Consider the following 17703-nt stretch of genomic DNA (forward strand, 5'->3'; position numbering starts at 1 on the left):
CCATCATGCGTTTTTTCGTTCCAGAACCTTGGTAAAGTTTTTCATTTGTTCAATGTCTTGGTGGAATCGTTCGCCTTGCTCCTCACTCACCGCTACAAGGTTTGCAAGAAAGACATTGAGGAGCAAATGGGAAAAAATGCAATTTTAAGGACATATGACAACCCATATTCTAAAACTTAGTAGAGGATTTGTGATTGCTTAGAAAGTGAGTCATAAGTTATTCTGCTATACATTCATGGGGAGGGTCTTTTGTTAATAAGCCCACTTGCCCAACCAGAATCTGGTGAAAGCTCTTTCCTTGGAGGATTTTAAGCAGAGGCTGGATGGCCATCTGTTAGGGGTGCTTTGATGCTACTTTTCCTGCACGGCAGGGGGGTGGACTAGATGGGCCCTGGGATCTCCTTCCAACAATATTATTCTATGTAACACATTGTAAACACACAGAGACAAAAGGACAGACTCCAGAAACCACGCTAGTGAGAGAGGACAGCTGTTCTTATGTACACATGAGTTTAATAAAACCAGAAGTCATTGGATTAGATGTATACAGCACGGATTTGCAAGGCCCAGGACACCACGATGAAAGCTGAGGGAACGTGCCCGAAAGAAAGCCCTGACTTTGAATTCCACTGCACTCATGGTTGTATGCCTACACAGTATGATACTAACAAGTTACACCAGGCATGGGCAAACTTTGGCCCTCTCTCCAGGTGTTTTGGACTCCGACTCCCACCATTCCTCGCAGCCTCAGGCCTTTCCTTTCCCCCCTCCGCCACTTAAGCTGACTTCTAGCTTCGTCTAACAGACACAAGCCTCAACTGACTTCTAGCTTCGTTTAACAGACACAAGCCTCAACTGACTTCTAGCTTCGTCTGACAGACACAAGCCTCAACTGACTTCTAGCTTCGTCTGACAGACACAAGCCTCAACTGACTTCTAGCTTCGTCTGACAGACACAAGCCTCAACTGACTTCTAGCTTTGTCTAACAGACACAAGCCTCAACTGACTTCTAGCTTCGTCTAACAGACACAAGCCTCAACAAAGTCATCCTTTTAAAACTGAACATTCTAAATCAGGCAAGGGCAAACTCGGGCCCTCCAGGTGTTATGGACTTCAACTCCCAGCATTCCTGACAGCCTCAGACCTGAGGCTGTCAGGAATGCTGGGAGTTGAGGTCCATAACACTTGGAGAAAGGGCCAAAGTTTGCCCATGCCTGGTTTAGAATGTTGTTTTAAAAGGATGACAAAAGTCAGTTGAGGCTTGTGTCTGTTAAGACTACAGAAACCAATGTTAGAAGCTAGAAGCCAGTTGAGGCTTGTGTCTGTTAGACTACAGAAGCCAATGTTAGAAGCTAGAAGCCAGTTGAGGCTTGTGTCTGTTAGACTACAGAAGCCAATGTTAGAAGCTAGAAGCCAGTTGAGGCTTGTGTCTGTTAGACTACAGAAGCCAATGTTAGAAGCTAGAAGCCAGTTGAGGCTTGTGTCTGTTAGACTACAGAAGCCAATGTTAGAAGCCAAAGTTTGCCCATGCCTAGGTCACAACCTGAAAGGACAGGCCTTCTACAGCACACATAAGTGCAACAACACATAAGCCCTTTGCTATAAATGGGACCAAATGCATCCCAGAACTGTGCAAACTGCCATGCCGCTCCCAGCTGTACAAGTTATAAAGCTTCCATATTTAATAAATAAAAGACTTTAAAATATAGTTTAATCCGCTCTATTTAAGGCTCATCTCTCCAATATTAAATATTACAGAGTTATTTGTTCTATATGTGAATTTAAAGAAACCCAGAGTGACCGAAAGGCTCTCTTTCCCCAATTTCCCCCTTCCCCGCTCAACCACAATTGACAGGAACAAGTCCCGTGAGCGTGGAATCCGTGCGCCTCGAAGTCACCTAACGGCCCAGTGCCACGTCGGTACGGTGAAAAAGGAGTTTTGATCTGTAAAATGTCGAATGACAGTCTTCCCCAAGACTGAGGGAAAAATAATAATCAAGGGTAACACTGGCAGCACACAGGTGGACACCATGCGTGAGATGTACCAAGAATTCATTGCAGCACCGCTTCCGTGTGAGGCCTAAATCTAGAGTACATAAGAACGTCAGCACACGCGGGCTCCCACCGGCCCCGTCCTAGGGCTTGGGCTTGGCCCAGTATTCCCGATACATGGAGTACAGCACACCTGAAACACAAGAAGAAGGGAACCAGGTGAAGGTCAGCATTCAGTTTTTAAAGTCACTGTCAAAGGCAAGGAGAGGCATGTACTGCTGAAAAGCTAGCAACTAGTAAAAGCTAGTATAAGGATTGAATTAAATGTAACGCCTCCACCTTCGTTACTTCAGTTCAGATGGGAATATTTTAATAAATCTAACGCAGAAATAATCATTAGAATGTGTTCTTTAACTACAGTAGAGTCTCACTTATCCAACATAAACGGGCCGGCAGAACGTTGGATAAGCGGATATGTTGGATAATAAGGAGGGATTATGGAAAAGCCTATTAAACATCAAATTAGGTTATGATTTTACAAATTAAGCACCAAAACATCATGTTATACAACAAATTTGACAGAAAAAGTAGTTCAATACGAAATAATGCTATGTAGTAATTATTGTATTTACGAATTTAGCACCAAAATATCACGATTTATTGAAAACATCGGCTACAAAAATGCGTTGGATAATCCAGAACGTTGGATAAGCGAGTGTTGGATAAGTGAGACTCTACTGTACCACTATTAACTTTTCCGCATAATCACCAGACAATTGGATACATTTCTGCCAACGATGAACAAGTTTTCTGAAGCCATCACGGAAGAAGTCGACACTGTTTCCGCAACCTGAGTCTCACAGTCCACATTGTGCACAGATCTTCCAACAGCGAAACAAACTAATAATGCGACCCACACGTTGTGAAATGTCAATATGCTTGGAATTTCTCTCCGAGTGATATGATGGTCGTCCTGAATCAATCTGTCAACCTTTTGCTTGTGAAACTCAGTGGTTGCTGTCACAGGACGTCCAACTCTTTGTTTGTCACGCAAGTCCGATGTTACCACCTCAACCTCTTTAAACTTACTTGCCCAATGACACACAGGACTCACATCCACACAATCACCATAACCAGCTTGCATTCTCGGATGAATCTCCTTTGGGGTGACACCTTCTGCTGTCAAGAATTCAGTGACTGCGCGTTGCTTACGTCGCATGGACCGACCGTCTGCGCAAGGTTCCATACTTAGCCCTTTAACAACACAACCGTTCAATGCTAAGGCTTCCCTCCTAATGGAACTGTAGAGGAGAGTCTCCTGAACAAGCCAGGACCTGCCGCAGACCAGAACTGCCATCCCTTGAGGAGTTACAGAGGTGGAGGCATTACTTTTCATTCAACCCTCATAGATGCTAATTATGTCTGATGTGGGTTTTAAAATATTTTTGTCAGATATGATCATGCTTATGATGCTACTGTTTATTTTTATTGATATATTATGTCTTCGTCAGAAATATTGAAAATTAACTAGGTATTTTTAATTACAAAAATGTGAGTCAAGTACTGAATGGGTTAAGTGTCTGCAATGACTCAGCAAAAGCTGCAGTTCAATATAAGGACGTGTGCCTGTAGCTGAGTAGGCCTCAGTGTGAGAGAGGCCTCAGTGTGAGAAGCTTTGGTGCGAGAAGCCCCAGGTTGAAGGCCTCATGTGTGAAGCTCCTGTGTGAAGGCTGCTGTGTGTAAAGCTCCTGTGTACGCTCATTCTGAGAGGAGGCTCTGTGAGAGCGAAGCTGTTTATCTGCATGAGAAAGAAGCCCAGCGTTGAACGTTTGGAGACACAATAAAGCCACCTTCTGTGGGGACAGAGAATGACTTGATTTCCTCCTGTAGCCAAAGCAAAATACTTGAGTCAAAATGCCAACGAGGTCTCCATAACTCCAGAGCCCAACAGATCTGCATTGTCTGTTTCGTCCTCTAATTAAGTCTTCCCCAAAACTGGACTCCTGCACTTGCCCACCAGCTTCTAATTTCGTATGTAAATCATCTGGGGTCCCTTTTTGGGAGAAAGGTGGCATAAATAAAAATAAATAAATCCCAGAAGTATGAGAGAGCAGGCTTGTTTTCTGCTGCCCTGGAAACTAGGTTTCGGAGCCATGGGTTCAAATGACAAGAAAGGAGATTCCACCTGAACGTTAGGAAGAACTCCCTGCTGTGTGTAAAGCTATTGTGTGTAGCTCCTGTGTAAGTTCGTTGTGAGAGGAGGCTCTGTGAGAGCAAAGCTGTTTATCTGCATGAGAAAGAAGCCCAGCATGGAAGCAAAGAAGGAAGTATAAAGAACTTTGTGTTATGGAAACCTTATTTTTGTAAATAGTGCAACCATATTATTTTGCTACAAAGAAAATGTTTTATTGATGTGATATTGTTTTACTGTTTTATCGCTGTTATTGTATTATTATGTCGGGCATGGCCCCATGTAAGCCGCTCCGAGTCCCTCCGGGGAGATGGGGCGGGGTATAAAAATAAAGTTGTTGTTGTTGTTATTATTATTATTATTAAAAGCCTCATAAGGAAGAGGTAACATTGGTATCTGTGCTTTTGTTCTTTTTCTCATTTTTGGCTACTGGTGCTGGGTCACACCGCTGTTAATAAGTTACTCTGCTGTGCATTTATGAGGCGGGTCTTTTGTTAACAGTCTTTGCTTTTTATATGTTGTTTGCCGCTCTGAGTCCCGATCCGGGAGAAATGCAGGATAAAAATAAATAAATAACAACTAGAAAAGTTAGCTCCAAACTATCAGGAGACCAGTCACCTGGCTCTGTTCTTGCTTTGGTCCTTTGCCTACTTCTGTCCATTTCTTTGAATACCTATTTGCACAGGGCAATCATCCCAGGGAGCTGTTTGGAGCAAAGGTGAGGAGGGGAAGGGCTGGAGGCAATATAGGGAAGGAATAGTGCTAGATGCACCCACTTGGATTCAGGAATTATTCAGGGGTGAAACTCTTCTGGAAAGGGGAGCTCTACGACCTGCTGTATATACTTGTGCATAAGGCAACCCCTGTGTGTAAGTTGAGGGGACAATTTGGGGCAAAAATTATTAATCTTGGTACACCCCAATGGAGAAGTCGAGGGTTACTTTTATGTTGTTTATAGGCACCTTGTGCCATCTGTAAGTCGCCCTGAGTCCCTTTGGGGAGAAGGTGGCGGGATATAATAATAAAGTTATTATTATTATTGACCCATCTTGGAGCTTAAGATCTTCTGGGGAGGCCCTGCTCTCAGTCCCACCTGCGTCGCAAGTGCAGTTGGTGGGGATGAGAGACAGGGTCTTCTTAGTGGCAGCTCCTTGGCTCTGGACCTCTTGCCAGTGAGATTAGATGAGAGACCCCCCTCCTTGCCTTCAGAAAGAAAACAAAGACATGGTTGTGGGGCGAGGCTTTTTGCAGGTATTGCAATGCAAAGAAAAATCAGGAAATACGTGCTATGACAATCAGAATGGCCATGGTGTATTATTTTTGGATCATGTGACTTTAATATTTATATTAGGATGTTTTAATGTTTTGTCTTAGTGCTTACGTGTTGTATATGCCTAATTGTTTTAATGATTTCAATTTATAATTACTGTATATACTCGAGTATAAGCCTAGTTTTTCAGCCCTTTTTTAAGACTGAAAAAGCCCTCCCCCTCGGCTTATACTCGGGTGAGGGTCCTGGTTGGCTTATATTTGGGTCAGCTTATACTTGAAAATATATGGTACATTTATTATTTTTCTCTATTATAATTGCTATTATTACATTTATTTTTTCTCTATTATTATTGCTACTATTAGATTTATTTTACTCTATTTTCATTATTATTATTATTAATAATACATTTATTATTTCACTCTGATATTATTATTGCATTTATTATTTTACTCTATTTATTATTACTTGTATTATTTTCCTGTATTTATTATTATTATTATTATTATTATTATTATATGTATTATTTTACTCTATTATTATTAAAAGGATACATAAGCACATTTACATTGAAGAAGATGAGAATAATGATTTGATCAGAGTTGGACAGTCTTATCTTAAATTTGAGTTTTATGTCAATATTCAAAAACATTTAACCTACTGATGCCTCAATTAATGTAATTTTATTGGTATCTATTTTTATTTCTGAAATTTACTACCCTCGACTTATACTGGAGTCAATGTTTTCCCAGTTTTTTGGTGGTAAAATTAGGTGCCTCGGCTTATATTCAGGTCAGCTTATACTCGAGTATATACGGTATATTTCAGTGTTTAGTTATTGTGATTCTGTTGTATTATTTTTATTTATTTTTACCTTTAAACCGTCTTGAGTCTCCCCAAGGGGTGAGAAAGGTGGCATATAAATATACTAAATAAATAATAATTGATTCCAGAGGGCAAGTGCCAACACCATTTTGGAGGGTCAGCTACCCATGGCCGCTGCCATTTCCCTCCCCAGGCATTCAGATAGGTCAGACATAAAGCCACGGCTGAGAGTAAGGGGGTATGGTGCTTCTTGTAGGTATTCCTGCCTAGGTGGAGGTCCCAAGTTTGCTCATGCCTGAACACCAGGTACCTACCACACGTCATGGCGCCAACGATGAAGCCCTGCGCCGCCACTCGCATGTGGATCAAGTGGATGGACATCTTGGTGTCCCCTCGGTGTTTCAGCTTGTACAGCCCATAGGCCACCACTGCGGCAAACCCTGCAATGCCTAGAAGAATAAACAGGATTGTAGCATAAATCTTTACATCCCTTGGTCATAAAAATAAAAGAGCGACAATTCAACCCTCTCTTAAATGCAGCAAAGCTCCTTATCAGAGACAAAGCAGGGCAGAGGCAGCCATCCCAGAGTTTCATTTACACCCAGGAAGCAATATTTCAGAACTATTTCCTGCTTTATTGTATTCACGCCCATGGCTTAAGGCCTAGAACAAGGGTGTGTTTTCTCAGGTGCGCCGAGAAGGCCAAGTGTATTATCAAGGTTAACTTACCAACCGGGACAAATGGAGACTCCCGGGATTTTCTCATCAGTTTTGAGCCTTCCGTCTCCTCTGGCTCATAGCCAGCAAGGGGGTTCTGCGAATCAGATGCCATGTTACCTGCAAGGAAAGAAGGAAAAACACACACTGTGCCTTAGAAATGCAGGATCCCTTTTCTCTGCTCCCAAACCTATTAAATAAAAGCTCCTTGCAACCTCCAACACACTGATAACATGAGGTTGCATTAAGGTCCATAAATGATCAAGTACTGCTCTGTTGATACTTGATGACAGGTATGGGCAAACTGTGGGCGTCCAGGTGTTTTGGACTTCAACTCCCACCATTCCTGACAGTCTCAGGCCCTTTCCTGAGGGGCCTGAGGCTGTCAGGAATGCTGGGAGTTGAAGTCCAAAACACCTGGAGGGCCCGAGTTTGCCCTTGCCTGATTTAGAATGTTCAGTTTTAAAAGGATGACTTTGTTGAGGCTTGTGTCTGTTAGACGAAGCTAGAAGTCAGTTGAGGCTTGTGCAACCTCCAACACACTGATAACATGAGGTTGCATTAAGGTCCATAAATGATCAAGTACTGCTCTGTTGATACTTGATGACAGGTATGGGCAAACTGTGGGCGTCCAGGTGTTTTGGACTTCAACTCCCACCATTCCTGACAGTCTCAGGCCCTTTCCTGAGGGGCCTGAGGCTGTCAGGAATGCTGGGAGTTGAAGTCCAAAACACCTGGAGGGCCCGAGTTTGCCCTTGCCTGATTTAGAATGTTCAGTTTTAAAAGGATGACTTTGTTGAGGCTTGTGTCTGTTAGACGAAGCTAGAAGTCAGTTGAGGCTTGTGTCTGTCAGACGAAGCTAGAAGTCAGTTGAGGCTTGTGTCTGTCAGACGAAGCTAGAAGTCAGTTGAGGCTTGTGTCTGTCAGACGAAGCTAGAAGTCAGTTGAGGCTTGTGTCTGTTAAACGAAGCTAGAAGTCAGTTGAGGCTTGTGTCTGTCAGACGAAGCTAGAAGTCAGTTGAGGCTTGTGTCTGTCAGACGAAGCTAGAAGTCAGTTGAGGCTTGTGTCTGTCAGACGAAGCTAGAAGTCAGTTGAGGCTTGTGTCTGTTAAACGAAGCTAGAAGTCAGATGAGGCTTGTGTCTGTTAGACAAAGCTAGAAGTCAGATGAGGCTTGTGTCTGCCCATGCGTGATGCTTGGTTCAGTCTGAACCACCTTTAATTTCTGCCTGCCAGTAGGAATGGAAAGGCCAAGGGCTCATGGGCAGGCAGAGCGCAATGCAAGCCACGCCAGAGGGATTCCCGCAGTGGGGCAGAAACAAAGAGGACACTCTCCTTCGCCAAGTCTATGTGAGTTTGCATTCCTGCAGAGTAAAGGGTCTGAAGCAGAACAGCAAGCGTGCTGGCTCTTCTGGCCTGCTTTCAAAAAGGCAGGGGAACTGGGGACAAACGGCACGGCTCTGCTTTTCAAGAGGAAGGTCTCAAGTTAAGGATCTGGTGGAAAAAAAGCCCATTGCTCTCCTGGGAGAAATCAAATACACTAGGCAAAGAGAAGGAACTTCTTTGACTGGGAACAAAAGGGAACGACCTTCAACATATCCTGAAGGTCAGGAAGGGATTTCTTTTCAAAGGGACACAGAGAGACCAAAGCAGGGCAAGGCCATGAGACAGAAACTGTAGCATTTGGACTGATTAGGCACCAGGGAGTCTCCCAGGGTCAAATGTTTGCTACTTTCCCAACGTTTTAGTGACTCAAGACAGTTTCAGCCAATATTGCATATACATATACTAGCTGTACCCGGCCACACATTGCTGTGCCATAACCCTAAGTGGGGCTTCCTTCATGGCATTCAAGGTGGCCTAGAAAGGATTCCCCTAAGTATGAAGCAGCCAGGCTTTGAAGTTGCAAGGCTATTCAATGGTAACAATTGAATCCCCTAGGTATGAAGCAGCCAAGCTGCAAGGTCACTCCTTGGAAAGTGTTGAGTATTGTGGCCAAATTTGGTGTGATTTGGCCCAGTGGTTTTGTTGTTAACTCGGTCCTAATTATGCACATTATACCTATATATAATCTTCATAGTACAGTAGTCTCTCACTTATCCAACACTCGCTTATCCAACATTCTGGATCATCCAACGCATTTTTGTAGTCAATGTTTTCAAAACATTGTGATATTTTGGTGCTAAATTTGTAAATACAGCAATTACTACATAGCATTACTGCACATTGAACTACTTTTTCTGTCAAATTTGTTGTATAACATGTTTTGGTGCTTAATTTGTAAAATCATAACCTAATTTGATGTTTAATAGGCTTTTCCTTAATTCCTCCTTATTATCCAACATATTCACTTATCCAACGTTCTGCCGGCCCGTTTATGTTGGATAAGTGAGACTCTACTGTATTAGCAGAAAGCATGATGCAAGTTTCAAGACTAAGGCTTGGAAAAACTATTGGAAAAACCAAGGAAGAAAGGGCCAAAGCAGGGTTGTAGCAGAACATTAAGAAAACAAAACTTAATGGCTACTGATGTTTTACATAACTTTAAAGTGAATTACTTTTGATTTCTTTTGGCTCAATCATTCATCAGAAATGGAGACTGTAGACAAAAAATCAGAAGAAGACTAAGGCTCCTTCTACACTGCCATATAATCCAGATTAGTAAAGCAAATAGTCTAGTTCAAAGCAGATAATCTGGATTTTATATGGTAGTGTAGAAGAGGCCTTAGGCTTGTAAGGGAAGGTGAAGGAATTAGGCAAAGATTCTTAGGCATAAAGGAGTGATCATCAAATGTCAAAGTCAGACTTATCTACACAATAGTGTTTTGCTTTCTCAGTATCGCTGTGAAAGTTGGACAGTGAAGAAAGCTGACAGAAAGAAGATGAACCAATCTGAAATGTGGTGCCAGAGTAGAATATAATGGATATTGTGGAATAACAGAAAGACAAATGAATGAATCTGAAAGGAAGTCTGAATTCTTAGGACTGCGGAAGCCAAAATGACTAAAATTAGGCTATGATACTTAGAATACACCATGAGACAACATGACATTAGAAAAGACAATTACCGGTAATAGAAGACAGTAGTCGGAAAAGATGATTACATCCAAGGTTTGTGATATCCATAAAATAAGTCATGGGTGTTTGGGAGAGGTTTGCAGTTAAGAACCAAATGTCTTGATTTCTCACTTGTTATGTGCGTCTTATCACTGGGTTTTCTGGGGCTGAGAGTGTGTGACTCACACAATATTGCCCAGTGTGTTTCTATAACAGAGTAGGGAATCATGTATCCACGGATCCTGCATTAATATCAACATATATTGCTTCCTTTTTTAAATCCATAAAGGAAACTTTCATTTTGACATTTTCTATAAGGTACACAACTTTACAACACCGTTACAGTGCCTATAATGAGACTTGAACATCAGCGGATTTTGATTTCTGCATAATTGGGGGGGGGGGGTCCTAAATCTCCAGCAGATATCAGGGGGTCTATTGTATATTTCTGATCAAATTTCTCCTGTGAACCTAAGGGGCTGCCAACATCCAAGGAAGCTGGGGGATTCACTGATTTGATTTCTGCTTCTGTTCTGCCCATCAGTTTCTAGCAGGGGAGCAAAGAGTTGAGCTGCTGCATTTATTTTATCAAAGAAGTATCCTGTTACCCCAAGCAAAGAGAATTAACTATGAGAGTGATATAGAGCTGGAAGAGACCCCAAGGGCCATCCACTCCACCCTCTCTGAAATGCAGGAAACCACAGGCAAAGAAGTCTTACAACACTGGCTTTGGGAACTATTGCAATGCATGGGTTTTCCCCATTACGTCTCCTCCTCCGGCCTCCCGTCATTCATCCCTCCTTGCATTGCTCATCGCCACCAGCACTTCTGCAATGCCTTCCTCCTGCCCCGGATGTGCCTGAGCCTCCAAGTTGCATCACTACCCGCTTGCCGGCAAACTCCTGCGGACCCTCCCCGCTGCTCCACACTCACGTGGCCAGAGAACCACTTTGGGCACATAGTGTCCCAATGACCTTAACTCCCCCACCGCCCTTCACTTGATCTCTTCCCCACGCCTTTTCCTGTTAAGATTCCTGGACTAGCCATTGTATAGTAGTATCCTTTGAGAGTATCCTTTCTAAGTTTACAGGTTGTCTCTTGAATGATCTGCTCCAGTCTTTCCTGTATCAATGTCAGGTTGACTGGACAGCCATTTATTTATTTACTACATTTATATACCACTCTTCTCACCCCGGAGGGGACTCAGAGCAGCTTACCATCTGTATCTGTGACCATTCTTGTACCGGTTTGCACTTTTTACCTATGTCAACTTGATAAAGACACAGGGTCTATTCCCATCCCAATTTGCACTTCCAAGAATTTGCAGCACTTTATCAGTCACCTCGTGTTTACAATATTTATATGGTGCACCTTACCCAGTCTACTTTTACAACCTCTCCGTTTTAATCCATGTTTTTATTAGTTCTTGTAATTTGTTTTTACTGGCTAATGTTTAAATTTTTATAATTGTGCATGTTTTTTGTCTATTGTTGTGTTTTATATTGCTATTGTTTTTATTCGGGCTTGGCCCCATGTAAGCCGCCCTGAGTCCCCTTTGGGGAGATAGAGGCGGGGTATAAAAATAAAGTTATTATTATTATTATTATTATTATTACAAATCAAATGTACATACAATATATTTATTTATTTACAGTATTTATATTCCGCCCATCTCACCCCGAAGGGGACTCAGGGCGGATCACATTACACATATAAGGCAAACATTCAATGCCTTAACAGAGAACAAAGACAAAGACAAATGCAGGGTTCCGAGCTGGCCTCGAACTCATGACCTCTTGGTCAGAGTGATTTGTTGCAGGTGGCTGCAGCTGGTTGCTCAACAGCCTGCGCCACAGCCGGGCACAATATAGGCATTAAATTACTATATTGTACTATATCATTATATGGTAATATATTAGTAACATTATATTTAATATATAACATATAATTAACAATATTATAATTATAACTGGAGCCCTGGTGGCAAAGTGCGTTAAAGCACTGAGCTGCAGACCGAAAGGTCGCAGGTTCGAATCAGGGGAGCGGAGTGAGCGCCCGCTGTTAGCTCCAGCTCCTGCCAACCTAGCAGTTCGAAAACATGCAAATTTGAGTAGATCAATAGGTACCGCTCCAGCGGGAAGGTAACGGCGCTCCATGCAGTCATGCCGGCCACATGACCTTGGAGGTGTCTACGGACAACGCCAGCTCTTCGGCTTAGAAATGGAGATGAGCACCAACCCCCAGAGTCAGACATGACTGGACTTAACGTCAGGGGAAACCTTTACCTTTATATTATAATTAGTATAATAGTATAATATTGTATAACATTATAATATTATCATCAATATTATAAGTACAGTAGAGTCTCACTTACTTCACTTCACTTCATTTTTTAATTAGTCGCTCTCCACCAGAGTGCTCCAAGCGACTTACAATTTAAAATATCATTCCACAATATAAAAACATTCAGCATAAAAACATTCAACAGTGACTATTTGGCAAACTTATCCAACATAAACGGGCCGGCAGAACCTTGGATAAGCAAATATCTTGGATAATAAAGAGAGATTAAGGAAAAGCCTATTAACCATCAAATTAGGTTATGATTTTACAAATTAAGCATCAAAACATCATGTCATGCAACAAATTTGACAGAAAAAGTAGTTCAATACGCAGTAATGTTATGTTGTAATTACTGTATTTACAAATTTAGCACCAAAATATAACGATATACGGAAAACATTGACTACAAAAATGCATTGGATAATCCAGAACCTTGGATAAGCGAGTCTTGGATAAGTGAGACTCTACTGTACCTAAAAAGGCAACTTGACTTCGAGCCCCACCAAATCTTTTTGGGGCTAATACATACCCTATTTATAATGCCACAATTTAAAAAAATGCTTAATTTTGAGAGGGGAGGTGGTGGTTTACAACTGCATGACATCCTAGCCACCAAGAGTATTATTATTGTCATTATGTCTAGGCTATTCTATACTATCCCCTTGATTAGTATGGAGTAGCCATGCAGAATCAAAGCCTGGCTGCTTCCTGCCTGGAGGAATCTTTGGGCGGTGTTAGCTGGCCCTGATTGTTTCCCGTCTAGAATTCCCCGTTTTCTGAATGTTGTTCTTTTATTTACTGTCCTGATTTTTGAGTTTTTTTTAATACCGGTAGCCAGATTTTGTTCATTTTCTGGTGTCCTCCCTTTCTGTTGAAATTGTCCACATGCTTGTGGATTTCAATGGCTTCTCTGTGTCGTCTGACATAGAGGTTGCCAAGAATGGTCAAGCATTTCTGTTCTCAAATAATATGCTCTGTCCAGGTTGCTTCAAGCGTTCTGCTACAGCTAACTCGTCTGCTTGAATGAGTCTGCCGTGCCCTTCATGTTCCTTGATTCGTGTTTGGGCGCACCCAACAGTAAACAAGGGCCAGCTAACACCTCCCAACAAAGGATTCCCCCAGCCAGGAAGCAGCCAGGGTTTGAAGCTGAAAGGCCATTCAATGTGAATCAAGGTGGTCAATCACAATATTCACACATGCCTCAGGCCTACAAGAGTTCTTTCTCCCACCCTGGACAAATATATAAACCCACTTGACTAGTTTCCAACAGACCTCACAACCTCTGAGGATGTCTGTCATCGGTGTGGGCAAAATGTCAGGAGAGAATGCTTCTGGAATATGGTCATACAGCCCGGAAAACTCACAGCAACCCAGTGATTCCGGCCATGAAAGCCTTCAACAACACATTATTATATTTATACCCTGCTTTTTCTCTGGGAGGTGTAGTCCACATTAATTGGGGGATTCTGGGCATTAGAGTCCCTCAAAAACAACTTTCCACAGCTTGGAACTTAATACATGTGTCAACAGGGGGAGGAAGGGGTTGTTAAAGCACCTTGGAGGAAGTAAAGCATCTCAGCCTTCAGAATTTTGAGGCAGGGTTTTGGCCCATGCTAGGGATGATGGAAGCTGCCGTCCAGGGCAATTGGGGGCCTTCTGGGACTTGTAGTCCTTCTCAGCTCTGAACTTCAGGCCAATTGGGGGATTCTGGTGGTAGAGGTCCAGGAGATTAACCTTTCTAGACCCTGAATGTAATATACAGCTGGAATTGATTAACCCACCCCTTCCAAATAAGTCAACAATCCTTTTTCTGAAGAGGGATCCGCGCATGCGCCCTTTGCTCACCTCTTTAACGGAGCTCCACACGCTTCGACCGTCACCTCAGGCGCCCAACCGGCTTCTGCCCGGCCTCACTACTCTTGGCTCCGCCCCCTCTCACGCGCTGACGCAATTTCCGCCGCTCTTTCCCCACCCCCTTGCCAGAAAGCGCCATAAACAGTCGCTCTTCCTCTGCATGTCAGTCACACCTGGCGACCAATCAGAAAACAGGCCGCCTTATGACATCACCGGTCACCAAGGCCGACCTGCTCTGAATGGACTCTTGTTCTTTTCACTTTTTCTCCACTTTTTGGGTCGAGAACGAAGGAAGGCAGGCCTCCTCTATCTATCTAGGCAAGGAGCAAAGTGGGATTCATTCCATAGGAACAAGCAGCTCACAAAACGTCCCACATCAGAGCTACAAAAGAAAATCTCAACTGCTCAGCCTCCTCGTCCTCTGCCTAGCTGGGACACCAGTCGTTATTAACGACTTAGACGAAGGTTATTAACGACTTAGACGAAGGTTATTAACGACTTAGACGAAGGGTTAGAAGGCACGATCATCAAGTTTGCAGATGACACCAAACTCGGAGGGATAGCTAACACTCCAGAAGACAGGAGCAGAATTCAAAACGATCTTGACAGACTAGAGAGATGGGCCGAAACTCACAAAATGAAGTTCAACAGGGACAAATGCAAGATACTTCACTTCGGCAGAAAAAATGGAAATCAAAGATACAGAATGGGGGACGCCTGGCTTGACAGCAGTGTGTGCGAAAAAGATCTTGGAGTCCTCGTGGACAACAAGTTAAACATGAGCCTACAATGTGATGCGGCAGCTAAAAAAGCCAATGGGATTTTGGCCTGCATCAATAGGGGAATAACGTCTAGATCCAGGGAAGTCCTGCTCCCCCTCTATTCTGCCTTGGTCAGACCACACCTGGAATACTGTGTCCAGTTTTGGGCACCGCAGATGAAGGGAGATGCTGACAAGCTGGAAAGCGTCCAGAGGAGGGCGACTAAAATGATTAAGGGTCTGGAGAACAAGCCCTATGAGGAGAGGCTTAAAGAGCTGGGCATGTTTAGCCTGCAGAAGAGAAGGCTGAGAGGAGACATGATAGCCATGTACAAATATGTGAGGGGAAGTCATAGGGAGGAGGGAGCAAGCTTATTTTCTGCTGCCCTGCAGACTAGGACACGGAACAATGGCTTCAAACTACAGGAAAGGAGATTCCACCTGAACATCAGGAAGAACTTCCTCACTGTGAGGGCTGTTCGGCAGTGGAACTCTCTCCCCCGGGCCGTGGTGGAGGCTCCTTCTTTGGAGGCTTTTAAGCAGAGGCTGGATGGCCATCTGTCGGGGGTGCTTTGAATGCGATTTCCTGCTTCTTAGCGGGGGGTTGGACTAGATGGCCCTTGAGGTCTCTTCCAACTCTACTATTCTATGATTCTATGACACTTTTAAGCAGCATCAGTATTAAGATGATGCAAAGGACTGGAAAAGCAAAATTGTAGGGCTGGAGTAGCAGATCTGTCTTCAGTTACAGGAGGGTGGATTTTGACTGAACATTAGAAGGAGCTTCTCCATATTGAGAGATCAGCAATGGGTCTCATGACCCAGAGAAGAAGTGGGGGTCTTCTTCAATGGAGGACTTCCATTCTGTTGTCGAAGGCCGGGGTCACAGAATTGTTATATGTATTCCGGGCTGTATGGCCATGTTCCAGAAGTATTCTCTCCTGACGTTTTGCCCACATCTATGGCAGGCATCCTCAGAGGTTGTGAGCAGAGGCGGTCCAACCATAAGGCGAACTAGGCATTTGCCTGTGGCGCCATCGTCCCGGGGGCACCATCGTCCTGGGAGGAGGGCACCACTCTCCACCTCCTTCTCTTTCGGGCCTTCCGGCCAGCGCAGACCCACCTTTGCACCACGCAAGCCCACCTTTGGGGCCTTCAGAGATTGTGAGGTCTGTGGGAACTTGGAAGCTAGGTATGTGGGGTTTATATATCTGTAGAAGGTCCAGGGTGGGAGAAAGAACTTTTCTTTGAAGCAGGTGTGAATGTTGCAATTAATCACCTTGATTAGCATTTAATGGCCCTGTGGCTTCAAGGCCTGGCTTCTTCTTGCCTCGGAGAATCTTTTTTTGGGAGGAGTTAGCTGTCCCTGATTGTTTACTGTCTGGATTTCTTCTGTTTTCAGAGTGTTGTTCTTTATTTATTGTCCTGATTTTAGAGGGTTTTTTTAATACTGAGGGCTATCTGGGTTATCTAAGTCCACACTGCCCTATATCCCTGTTCAATGTTTAGTGCTAAATTTGCAAATATAGTAATTCCTACATAACATTACCATGTATTGAACTGCTTTTTCTATTGATTTGTTGTAAAACATGATGTTTTGGTGCTTAATTTTTAAAATCATAATGTAATTTGATGTTTTATAGGCTTTTCCTTTATACTTCCTTATTATCCAACATTTTCGCTTATCCAACGCTTTTATTTTTCAGTGATTGGTTTGGGGGGGGCGCCAAAATTCTGTTCGCCTACACTTGAAAAATACCTAGGGCCGGCTCTGGTTGTGAGGCATGGAGAAACTAGGCAAGGAAGGTTAATATATATCTGTGGAGAGTCCAGGGTGTGAGAAGTGTTCTTTGTCAGTTGGAAGTCAGCGTGAATGTTGCAGTTAATCACCTTAATTAGCATTGGAACAAAATCTGGCTACCAGTATTAAAAAACGTAACTATCAGAACAGTAGATGGGAAGCAACACTCTGAGGGCAGAGGAGCTCCAGGGACGGCTAATCACTCTAAACCAGGGGTCCCCAAACTTTTTCAGCAGAGTCCACAATTCAGCAGTCCACAATTTTTCAGCAGTCCACAATTTTTCAGACTGTGGAGGGGCCGAATTATCATTTGAAAAAAAAAAATTCCTATCCACACTGCACATGTCTTATTTGTAGTGCAACAACAACCACAACAATAAAAGAACAATACAATATTTAAAAATGAAAACAATTTTAACCAACATAAACCTATTACGATTTCAATGGAAAGTGTGGGCCTGCTTCTGGCCAATGAAATAGTCAAGTTAATTAGAACTGTTGTTGTTGTGTGCCTTCAAGTCATTTCAGACTTTGGCTGAGCCTAAGTCTAAAATTAATTATTTATTTACTGCATTTATTTACTACATTTATATCCCACCCTTCTCACCCCGAAGGGGACTCAGAGCAGCTGTATGTACATACAATATATTATATTATTAGCATAACACAATATTAGCATTATATATTACTATATTGAACTATACCACTATACTATTATATAATATGTAATATATAACATACAATTAATATTATTATATGGTATTACTATTAGTATTATATTGTATAACATAAGATTATTATCAATATTATATATATTTACAATATATTATATTATTAAAACTGATATAAAAATATTATATTATAAAACTGAGGTCGGGGGCCAGGTAAATGAC

The 17703-nt window shown here is 42.8% G+C and overlaps 1 protein-coding gene across 1 annotated transcript; it reads right to left on the reverse strand.

Annotated features, from left to right (window-relative positions):
* Positions 1-491: 491 nt before the first annotated feature.
* Positions 492-14385, reverse strand: higd1a (HIG1 hypoxia inducible domain family member 1A). The gene is made up of 4 exons (XM_003225907.3): positions 14241-14385; positions 7009-7116; positions 6594-6728; positions 492-2186 (listed from the first exon to the last, which is right to left on the reverse strand). The coding sequence occupies exons 2-4, from the start codon at positions 7109-7111 to the stop codon at positions 2137-2139; spliced, it is 288 nt and encodes a 95-aa protein (XP_003225955.1). The 5' UTR covers positions 7112-7116; positions 14241-14385; the 3' UTR covers positions 492-2136.
* Between the last annotated feature and the right edge of the window lie 3318 nt (positions 14386-17703).

The sequence above is a fragment of the Anolis carolinensis genome, chromosome 6, assembly GCF_035594765.1.
Source record: "Anolis carolinensis isolate JA03-04 chromosome 6, rAnoCar3.1.pri, whole genome shotgun sequence".
Taxonomy (NCBI): domain Eukaryota; kingdom Metazoa; phylum Chordata; class Lepidosauria; order Squamata; family Dactyloidae; genus Anolis; species Anolis carolinensis.